At 42.5% G+C, this 11,768-nt stretch overlaps 1 protein-coding gene across 2 annotated transcripts in view; it reads right to left on the minus strand.

The window, feature by feature from the left end:
• Nucleotides 1–4,632: 4,632 nt before the first annotated feature.
• ZNF791 (zinc finger protein 791) overlaps nt 4,633–11,768 on the minus strand; it is a 22,190-nt gene continuing 15,054 nt past the window's right edge. The window contains exons 2-4 of one of the 2 annotated variants that reach the window (XM_017497839.2): nt 11,367–11,493; nt 10,742–10,802; nt 4,633–8,519 (exon numbers count right to left, since the gene is read on the minus strand). In XM_017497839.2, the coding sequence (XP_017353328.1) occupies nt 6,980–8,519; nt 10,742–10,802; nt 11,367–11,493 (1,728 nt within the window). In that variant the 3' untranslated portion in view covers nt 4,633–6,979. The remainder of the gene's footprint in view (nt 8,520–10,741; nt 10,803–11,366; nt 11,494–11,768) is intronic. The other variant, XM_017497840.2, reaches the window with a different exon arrangement.

Below are 11,768 nucleotides of genomic sequence, written 5' to 3' on the forward strand. Positions count from 1 at the left end.
AAAAAAAAAAAAAAAAAAAGTATGAAAACACATTGCAGGGTTGCAACATGCAGCACAGCCAGAGAGAAGCTGACTGCAAGGAGACAAAGGCTTGCTGGGGATTTCATAGAATGGTGCTGTGCTGTGTGCTGAACAGGGCTTTGTGCAGTACTGAAAATTCCAAGGTTGCAGGGAGCTAACTTGCATCCTCCCTCCCTCCCCCTTCCCTCCCCTCCCCTTCCCTTCTCTTCCTTCCCTCCTCCCTTTCCTCCCCTCCCTTTCCCTTCCTTTTCTCCTCTCCTCCCCTCTCCCTCCCTTCCCCTTCCCTCCTCCCTCCCCTCCCCTTCCCTCCTCCCTCCCCTTCCCTCCTCTCTTTCCTCCCCTCCTCTCCCCATACCCTCCCCTCTCCTCCCCTTCTTTCCTCTCCCCTTCCGTTCCTTTTTTGACAGAATCTTGCCGTCACCTAGGCTGGAGTGCAGTGGTGTGATCTCAGTTCACTGCAACCTCAGCCTCCCGGATTCAAGCAAGTCTCATTCCTCAGCCTCCCAAGTAGCTGTGATTACAAGCATACTCCACCATGCCCAGCTAATTTTTGTATTTTCAGTAGAGACAGGGTTTCGCCATATTGTTCAGGCTTGTCTCGAACTTCTGGCCTCTAGTGATCTGGCTGCCTTGTTCCCCCAAAGTACTGGGATTACAAATGTGAGCCACTGCACCCAGCCAACTTGATTTTTTTTTTTTTTTTTTGTATCAGCGAAGGGTTTGGTGGTTGCTGGGCACAGGAATATTGTGTTATTTGTGCAGGAGGGCTGTGTGTCCTGGAGCATAAAGAAAGGCAGACTTGGCTGGGCACTGTGGCTCATGCCTGTAATCCCAGCACTTTGAGAGGCTGAGGTGAGCAGATTATGAGGTCAGGAGTTTGAGACTAGCCTGGCCAGCATGGTGAAACCCTGTTTCTACTAAAAATATAAAAATTAGCCAGGCATGGTGGCACAGGCCTATAGTCTCAGCTACTCAGGAGGCTGAGGCAGGAGAATAGCTTGAACCCAGGAGGTGGAGGTTGCAGTGAGCTGAGATTGCACCACGGCACTCCAGCCTGGGCAACAGAGCAAGACTCCATTTCAAAAAAAGAAAGGCAGACTTACAGCTTATCTGCCTTCTCTTTTTGCTTCCCCTGCTCCAGCCAGCCTGATTCCTTTTTCCTTATTTAAGACTCCACATACTTTATTGTCCCTAGTGTAAGAACAAGTACTCATCAATTCTGCTTTAGATCAACACAACGTTAATGTCACAGTACAAATTATAGGCTATGATATGCATAGCATTCATGCCTGTTCTGGAGCATGGCTGACATGAACTCTATCACCCAGGCTTGAGTGTAGTGACATGATCATGGCTCACTGTATCCTCAAACTCTTGGGCTCAAGCCATCCTCCCACCTCAGCCTCCGGAATAGCTGGAATCACAGGTGTGCACCACCACACCCAGCTAATTTTTTAAATTTTGTAGAGATGGGGTCTCAGTTCTGTTTTTCTTTTTTCTCCTTCCCTCCCTTCCTTCCTTCTCTCTCATGTCTCTTGCTTTTTCTTTTTTTAACACCACTGAGTCTCGCTGTCACCCAGGTTGCTCTGCAGTGGTGCAATCACTGTCATGTGGAACTTCTGGGCACAAACCATCCTCCCATCTTGGCCTCTCAATCTGTTGAGATGACAGGCGTAAGGCACCTAGCATGGCCTCATTCAAATTTTCTGTCTGCTTATGCAGGTATGCACCTGTAGTCCTAGCTACTTGGGAGGCTGAGGCAGGATCCCTCCCTGGAAGTCAAGACAGCAGTGAGCTGTGATTGCACCACTGCAATCTAGCCTGGGTGACAGAGCAAGACCTGATCTCAAAAAAAAAAAAAAAGTTTGACAGGTGGTGCAACACACTAGAACTTTAAAACTTTGAGATTCCATGATTCTGAGTTATATGAGTTTGGGAAAGACCCTGTGCTGTCTGTGCTTAGGTTTTTTCATGTGTAAGATGGGGAGAATCCTCACACTTTGGGAGGCTGAGGTGAGTGGATCACCTGAGGTCAGGAGTTTGAGACCAGCCTGACTAACATGGTGAAACCCTGTCTCTACTAAAAATACAAAAATTAGCTGGGCATGGTGGCAGGCACCTGTAATCCCAGCTACTCGGGAGGCTGAGAGAGAATTGCTTGAACCCGGGAGGCAGAGGTTTCAGTGAGCTGAGATTGTGCCATTGCACTCCAGCCTAGATGACAGAGTGAGATTGCCTCAAAATAAACAAATAAATAAAATTCATGAAACTCTTATTTCTGGAAATTTCCATTAAGTGTCTTGGACTGTGTTTGATCATGACTAAAACCACAGAAAGCAAAATGTTGGCTCAGAACTGACTACTGTATTGCTGTAATTAATTTTGAATACAGGTGTGACCCTGGTGATTGCTGGCCATAGAGCACTGAAAATGCCACTGCTATCATGAAGAGAATTTCGTTTTATGACAAAATGTGTAAGTATAAGAATAAAAAATGTCTCAGGGAAAAATACCAGAATTTTAATGCACATGCTAATATTGAGTCAGAACGTATCTTGATAAAATGACAAAGTTGATCTGAATATTCATGACTGTAATGGGATATTTTAATATAGCCTTTCAGGAAACAGAAAAGACAGTATAATTATGTATTTTTGATTTAATAGAGACGGGGTTGGCCGGGCATGGTGGTTCATGACTGTAATCCCAGCTACTCAGGAGGCTCAGACAGGAGAATTGCTTGAACCCGGGAGGGGGAGGTTGCAGTGAGCTGAGATCATGCCATTGCACTCCAGCCTGGGCAACAAGAGTGAAACTCTATTTCCAAAAAAAAAAAAAGAGAGATGGGGTCTTGCTATGTTGCCCAGGCTGGTCTCCAACTCCAGGCCTCAAGCAATCCTCCTGCCTCAGCCTCCCAAATTGTTGGGATTATAGCAGTGAACCACTGCCACTGCACCCAGCCAATGATAATATTTGGTAGTATACATGTGGTTTGGAAACAGTTAACAAAATATTTCTAAGAAATATCTAAGAAGCTTTTACCTCACAAAAAAATGCATTATTTTTAGGTGCATACAACCAAACATAAATGAAAATATACTGAGGGAGAACATTCAGCAATAGTTGGAAACACCCACCATTTGTCCAAAGGTGATTATTCTCAAATGGAAGGATGGGGGAAGAGTAGTCACTTTGTAACACAGGAGGGGAACAAACTCCCATGCAGTTTCTTTTGACTGTCTCACTGTAGCTGTTCTGTTAATGCCATTAGGGAATCAGGAATACATAGTGAATCTCATTCACTATCAGGAATACATAGTCCCTAATGGCATTAATACACTAAGAACCATAAAAATTAAACCTCAGAGAGGGAAGACAGAACTTCAGCGAACATTGCCAACCATGATAGTCTGAATTAAATGCCCAGGGCACACACTAAGGCTAGAAGGAAAATCCAAACTGTAGATGGATCTTTGATGTGGAGCTTGTGGAGACAACTGTGGAAACCAACACATCTCCTGAGAATGGAAGTCAAGTAGCTGAGTGTGTTTTCAGCGTACTTTTGATTAGCAGAGAAAATAACCGGGAAAATAAGCAGGAAGCACTGTCTCCTTGTATGGTAGGGTTCCAATACCTGACTTATGTCTTCTTCACTTCTTCCTGGAAGATCTCATGCAAGTGAGGCTATTAGTGAATCTGAACACGGACCTATAAAGGGAACAGATTCTACGAAATTTACCTGTGTTGACAGGTAGCAGGAGAGCCATGTCCAGCTCTAGATTTTATTATCCTATCACAGATGTCCCTCCTGAATTCAAACTCTGCTATCCAAATCCCAGCTAGAATTACAAAGAACAAAAGGTGAAAAGAATAATTCACATAAGACTGTATGATAAACTTCACATACTTACCAACTTATACCAGATGTTTTTAAAAAAAGGAAAATGGAATAAGGGCATTCTAGCTGATAGTAATTTATTATGTTTTAATTAATTTTTTTGATATGGAGTCTCATTCTGTCGCCCAGGCTGGAGTGCAGTGGCATGATCTCAGCTCACTGCAATCTCTGCCTCCCAGGTTCAAGCAATTCTCCTGCCTCACCCTCCTGAATAGCTGGGATTATAGGTGCCCTCCAACATGCCCAGCTAATTTTTGTATTTTTAGTAGAGGCAGGGTTTCACCATATTGGTGAGGCTGGTTTCGAAATCCTGACCTTAAGTGCTGGAATTACAAAGGAGTGAGCCACTGCATCTGGCCAAGACCATCGTATCTGGTCTCAAACTACCTTCCCAAAGTGCTGGGATTGCAAAGGAGTGAGCCACCATATCTGGCCAAGAAATTTAAAAAGTAGTTTTTTGCAAAAGAAAGAAAGGTAAAATAAATATATAATGGGTAATATATGCACCGTCTTCCACACGAGGCCCATAGGAAAAATCCTACAATTACCAATGTATCAGTATTCAATAGTCTGTTTATTCAGAAAACAACTGAAAAATAATATACAAATTAAAACAAATTGTATATTAAAAATACACTTCTAACACTGGTCTTTAAGTACAAGAAAAAAATACACTTCAATTTACCCATAAATCAAGACATCAAGAGAAATAGAAAAGTTTTACTAATTGATTTAATGAGAAAACACAACCTTTTAAACTTTTGACTACTGCTTAAAGAGTTCTTACAGAATTATCCTGCTTCCAAGATTTCTTGCAAAATAAGTCACAATTCATACATAGTCCAGACATGTACTTGAAGAATGAGTCACTGATAAAAAATACTTTTAACTTTTTTTTGGTGTGTGAGACGGAGTCTTGCTGTGTTGCCCAGGTTGGACTGCAGTGGGGCAATCTTGGCTCACTGCAGCCTCCGCCTCCCAGGTTCAAATGATTCTGCTGCCTCAGCCTCCCAAGTAGCTGGGATTACAGGCGCATGCCACCACACCCAGCTAATTTTTCTATTTTTAGCAGAGATGGGGTTTCACCATGTTGGCCAGGCTGGTCTCAAACTCCTGACCTCAGGAGATCTGCCCACCTCGGTCTCCCAAAGTGCTGGGATTACAGGTGTGAGCCGCCATGCCTGGCCTTAACTTTTATAACATGTCTTTCATGGTGTGAATTTTCTGAAGCATCATATAGTCAGAAATTGCTTAATCATGTTCCAAGAAATGTGTTAAGTGATTTCCTCATGGTACAAACATCACAAAGTGGATTTACACAGATCTAGATGGTACAGCTACAACACATCTGGATTGTATGGTACAGCCTATTGCTGCTAGGCTATAAACCTGTACAACATATTATTGTACTGAACACTGCGGGAAATTGTAACAAAATGTTAAGTAGGAGTCTAAACATATAAAATACACAAAAGTAAAAATGCAGTATAAAAGACAAAAAAAGATGCACCTGCATAGGATGCTTACCATGAACACAGCTTGCAGGACTGGAAGTTGCTCTGGTGAGTGAGTGAATGGTGAGTGAATGTGAGGTTCTAGGATGTTACTGTACACTACTGCAGAATTTATAAACATTGTACACTTAGGTTACACTACATTCATTAAAAACACCTTTTCCTCAATATTAAACCTTAACTTACTGTACGTTATTTTCTTTATAAACTTTTAAAAAAAACTTTGTCATAATTTAGCTTGAAACACATCGTACAGCTGTACAAAAATATTTTGTCCATATTCTGTAAGTTTTTTTCTATTTATTTTTATTAAAGACTAAGACACAAACACACATTAGTCTAGGACTACACAGGGTGAGGATCATCAGTATCACTGTCTTCCACCTCCACATTTTGTCCCGCCGGAAGACATTCAGGGGCACTCACACACATGCAGCTGTCATCTCCTATCATAACAATCCCTTTTTTTCTGGAATATCTCCTTAAGGACCTGCCTGAGACTGTCTTACAGTTAACTGTTAAAAAAATAGGAATACATTCTAAAACAATATTGTAGATATATAAACCAGTAATATAGCCATTTATTATCAAGTATATATTGCACATAATGCTATGTGCTGTGTAGTTTTTTTTTTTGAGATGGAGTCTCGCTGTGTCGCCCAGGCTAGAGTGCAGTAGCGGATCTCGGCTCACTGCAACCTCCACCTTGCGAGTTCAAGCGATTCTCTCCTGCCTCAGCCTCCCAAGTAGCTGGGACTACAGGGGCACCACTACACCTAGCTAATTTTCATATTTCTAATGGAGACAAGGTTGCATCATTTGACCAGGCTGGTCTTGAACTCCTGACCTCAAGTGATCCTCCCACCTCAGCCTCCCGGAGTGCTGGGATTATAGGTGTGAGCCACCGAATCTAGCCTTTTTTTTTTTTTTTTTTATACAGAGTCTCATTCTATCACCCATGCTGGACTGCCATCCTGTGATCTTGTTCCACTATAGCCTCAAACTCCTGGGCTCAGGCAATTCTCCTGCCCCAGCCTTCCACGTAGCTGGAACTACAGGGCGTGCTACCATACCTAGAAAATGTTTTTATTGTTTGTAGAGATGGGGGTCTATGTTGACCAGGCTAGTCACAAACTCCCAGCATCAAGTAATCCTACTGCCTTAGTCTTCCAGTGTTAGGATTACAGGTGTGAGCCACCAGACCCAGCTGTTGTACTTTTATATAACTGGAAATGCAACAGGTTTACAGAAGTATCACCATAAACACTTAATGTGCTGTGCTGTGGTGTTACTACTGCTACTAAATCGCAGGTGGTAGAAATGTTTTAGCTGTTTATATAATCTTAAGGGGCCACCAACTTATATATGGTCCATTGCTAACTGAAACACGATTATGTGGTACCTGACTGTACATGAATTATCCTGTATCTCGATTTCTATATTACTTACATTTATAGGATTTCTCTCTTCAGTGGAAATTTTCATAACTTTGAAAGTATCTGTTAGAAGTGAAAACTTTCCCCTATTTCTCACATATATAGAGTTTCTATCGAGTGTGCATTCTCATATGTTTTTGCAAGGACGTGGATAAACTGAAGCCTTTACCACATTGCTTACATTCAAGAGGTTTCTCACAACTGTGAATTCTTTCATGTCTTTGAAAGGAACTGTGAAGACTAAAGGCCTTCCCACATTCTTTACATTTATAGGGTTTCTCTCCAGTGTGCATTCTCATGTGTCCTTGAAAGCTTGTGGGATAAATAAAGGCCTTCCCGCATTCCTTACATTCATAAGGTTTCTCCCCAGTGTGAGTTCTTTCATGGATCTGAATGTAACTGGAACAACTAAAGGCTTTTCCGCATTGTTTACATTCAAAGGGTTTCTCTCCAGTGTGAGTTCTTTCATGTGTTCGTAACGCACTAGGAAAAATGAATGCCTTCCCACAGTCTCTACATTTATAAGGTCCATCTCCAGTGTGTGTGATCATGTGTCTTCGAAAGTTTTCAAGAGAAATGAAGGCTTTTGCACATTCCTTACACTCATAGGGTTTTTCTCCAGTGTGATTCCTCTCGTGGATTTGCAGATCTAGAGGATAATTGAAGGTTTTCCCACATTTTTTACATTCGTAGGGTTTTTCTCCAGTGTGAGTCCTTTCATGTATTCGAAAGTAACTGGTCCTGCTAAAGGCTTTCCCACATTCTTTACACTTATAGGGTTTCTCGCCAGTATGGACTCTGAGGTGTACTCGAAAGGCTGGGCGTGCAGTGAAAGATTTCCCACATTCTTTACATTTATAGGGCTTCTCTCCAGTATGAGTTCTTTCATGAATTTGAATGGAAGTGGAACATCTGAAGGCTTTACCACATTGTTTACATTTATAGGGTTTTTCTCCAGTGTGAATTCTTTCATGTACTCGTAAAAAACTGGGAAAAATGAATGCCTTCCCACATTCCTTGCATTTATAAGGTCTATCTCCGTTGTGCGTTATCATGTGTGTTAGAACACTTGTGTGGGAAATGAAGGCTTTCCCACATTCCTTACATGCATAGGGTTTCTCTCCAGTGTGAGTTCTTTCATGTATTCGAATAGAACTGGGACAACTGAAGGCTTTCCCACATTTTTTACATTCATAGGGCTTTTCTCCAGTATGAATCCTTTCATGAATTCGAAGTGAACTGGGACAACTAAGAGCTTTCCCACATTGCTTACATTCATAGGGTTTTTCTCCAATGTGAGTCCGTTCATGTGTTTGAAAGGGTTGATGATATATGAAGGTTTTTCCACATTGTTTACATTTATAGGGTTTTTCTCCAGTGTGACTCCTTTCATGTCTTTGAAAGGATTTGAGATAACTAAAGGCTTTCCCACATTCCTTACATTTATATGGCTTCTCAATTAGCTCATATCCAGTGTGAGACCTCATGTGTCTAGTAAGGGACGAACGACGCATGAAGACTTTTCCACAGACAGTACATTCATCTAATTTTACTCTGGCAGTCTTCTTGGTCACACAGAGACTGGAACTGAAGGTTTCTCCACATTGACTACCTTCTTTACTCTCACAGAGTCTCTCCACCATATGGCTTCTGTAAAAAATTAGAAGCACAGTAATACTGGTTGAGTATTAATGATTTTACATTTATTATCAGGTAGTAGAACTAAATTTCTTTTTTTTTTTTTTTTTGAGACAAAGTTTTGCTCTTGTTGCCCAGGCTGGAGTGAAATGGTGTGATCTCAACTTACTGCAACCTCTACCTCTGGGGTTCAAGTGATTCTCTTGCCTCAGCCTCCCAAGTGGCTGGGATTATAGACATGTGCCACTACACCCAGATGGGGTTTAACCATGTTGGTCAGGCTGCTCTTGAACTCCTGACCTCATGTGATCCACCCTCCTTAGCCTCCCCAAGTACTGGGATTACAGGCATGAGCCACTCCTGGCAGCAGAACTAAATTTTTTTTTATCATTTTCAGGGAAATCGTTTTCTACCCTGTCTGAATTGGGTTTTTTTTGTTTTGTTTTTTTGAGACAGAGTCTTGTTCTTGTGACGTAGACTGGAGTGCAGTGGCATGATCTCAGCTCACTGCAACCCCTGCCTCCCAGGTTCAAGTGATTCTCTTGCCTCGGCCTCCTGAGTAGGTGGAATTGCAGGCGCCTGCCACCATACCCATTTAATATTTGTAGTTTTTTTTAGTAGAGATGGGGGTTTCACCATGTTGGGCAGGCTGGTCCTGAACTCCTGACCTCAGGTGATCCACCTGCCTCTGCCTCCCCAAGTGCTGGGATTACAGGCATGAGCCACCGTGCCCAGCTGAAGTGTTTGAAAATGAATATACTCAATGTTATCCAAGAGGGCTTGTGTCACTGATAGCTATTATCAAAACGATAATATTGATGTATGGTTTTTGTTTTGTTTTGAGACAGTCTTGCTCTGTCGCCCAGACTGGAGTACAGTGATGGAATCACGGCTCACTGCAGGCTTGATCTCCTGGGCTCAATCCATCCTTCCACCTCAGCCTCCCATGTAGCTGGGACTACAGGTGTGCATCACCATGACCAATTGATTTTTCTATTTCTTGTAGAGATAGGGTTTTGTCTTGTTGCCCAGGCTGGTTTCGAACTCCTGAGCTCAAATGATCTGCCTACGTTGGCGTCCTAAAGTTATATATGAGGCTTTAAAATACTGTTTCCAAGGCTGGGCATGGTAGCTCATGCCTGTAATCCCAGCACTTTGGGAGGCTCAGAGGGGTGGATCACTTGGGCTCAGGAGTTTGAGACTAGCCTGGCCAACACGGTGAAACCCCGTCTCTACCAAAAAATACAAAAATTAGCCTGGTGTAGTCGTGTGCACCTATAATCCCAGCTACTCAGGAGGCTGAGGCAGGAGAATTGCTTGAACCCAGGGCATAAAGGTTACAGTGAGATGAGATCACACCACTGCACTCCAGCTGGGTGACAGAGTGAGACTCTCACAAAATAAATGAACAAACAAAAACTGTTTCCAAGGACAATATTTTTCTTTCTTTCTTTTTTTTTGAAATGGAGTTTCGCTCTGTTGTGCAGGCTGCAGTGCAGTGGTGCAGTCTTGGCTCATTGCAACGTCTGCCTCCCAGGTTCAAGTGATCCTCCTGCCTTAGCCTCCTGAGTAGCTAGGATTATAGGTGTGTGCCACCATGCCCAGCTAATTTTTGTATTTTTAGTAGAGACAGGGTTTCACTATGTTGGCCAGGCTGGTCTCAAACTCCTGACCTCGTGATCTACTCGCTTCAGCCTCCCAAAGTGCTGGGATTATAAGCATGAGCCACAGTGCCCAGCCCAAGTACAGTATTTTTCAATCAGTGGACATCTGTGTCACTTGAGAAAACAATTTTGTTAAACATTTTCTGAAAATAAATAAATTTGGGACTCGGTGACTTACACCTGTAATCCCAGCACTGTGGGAGGCTGAGGCAGGTGAATCATCTGAGGTCAGGAATTTGAGATCAGCTTGGCCAACATAGCAAAACCCTGTCTCTACTAAAAACATAAAAATTAGCTGGGGGTGGTGGCCCATGCCTGCGATCCCAGCTACTCAGGAGGCTGCGGCAGGAGAATCACTTGAACCTGGGAGGTGGAGGCTGCAGTGAGCTGAGATCATACCACTGCACTCCAGCCTGAGCAACAGAGCAAAACTCCCTCTCAAGAAAAAATAATAACAAAAATAAATAAATAAATACAGTTGGAGCTGAGCTTATTTCTTGTTTTAAAAGTGTCCTGACATTTTTAAGATTCTTTCAAGGAACACTGCTATCTCTTGTGAGTGCAACTCACCTTAGATTTTTCCCCTGGTTTTTGTGCCGATCTTCAACGTTCTGGTCTTCCCATTTTTTCCCTAAAGTATAGATCCAGAATAATCATAATAAATTATTAAAAATCATACAAATATTATTAGATTCTAGGTTCAAAATAAGCTGTATCTCCCTAAGTGGTCTGGAAAAAAAAAAAAAAAAGCTGTAACCATGCCTGGTTTATTTACTGAAGTATTCCCTTTTCAGATTCCAAATCCTGGAATAGTGATAATGAGCAAGAAATGCTAGTTCTCTAATTGACTATATGAAAAATGATGTCAGCTGGGTGTGGTGGCTCATGCCTATAATTCCAGCACTTTGAGAGGCCAAGGCGGGTGGATCACCTGAGGTCAGGAGTGAGACCAGCCTGGCCAACATAGTGAAACCCGGTCTGTACTAAAAACTCAAAAATTACCCGGGCGTGGTGGCAGGTGCCTGTAATCCCAGCTACTTGGGAGGCTGAGGCAGGATAATCTCTTGAACCCAGGCGGCAGAGGTTGCAGTGAGCTGAGGTTGCACCACTGCACTCCAGCCTGGGGAACAGAGCAAGACTCCATCTCAAAAATAAAATAAAAATAAAAAAAAGGAAAAAATGATGTCATCCTTACCTATAGAGGCCAGGTTCTTGAATGTTTCCTGCATCACATCTCTGTAGAGTTTCTTCTGTGAAGGAGCCAGCAGGGCCCACTCCTCCTGGCTGAAGTTCACAGACACATCCTCAAAAGCCACTGAGTCCTGAAACAGCCAATATATGTAGAGGAGAATGGGTGAGACTGACCAGGATGAGAGGTGTACTCAATTCATAAGAGGTTCACACATGATTTTGTGGTCTCCAAACATTTAGTGTATGACTCAATTGTTAGAAATTTAATAGCACCTTGAACACATAACTTACAGCTACATCTTTACTGTTATCACTATAAGGCTTATTGCTCTCCAATAGTAGTGTCTAGTTTGACTTGTAAAGAAAAATGAAAGAAATACTATACAAGCACCCGACACCACACCCA

Source organism: Cebus imitator, unplaced genomic scaffold (assembly GCF_001604975.1).
Source record: "Cebus imitator isolate Cc_AM_T3 unplaced genomic scaffold, Cebus_imitator-1.0 Scaffold234, whole genome shotgun sequence".
In the NCBI taxonomy this organism is placed as follows: Eukaryota; Metazoa; Chordata; class Mammalia; order Primates; family Cebidae; genus Cebus; species Cebus imitator.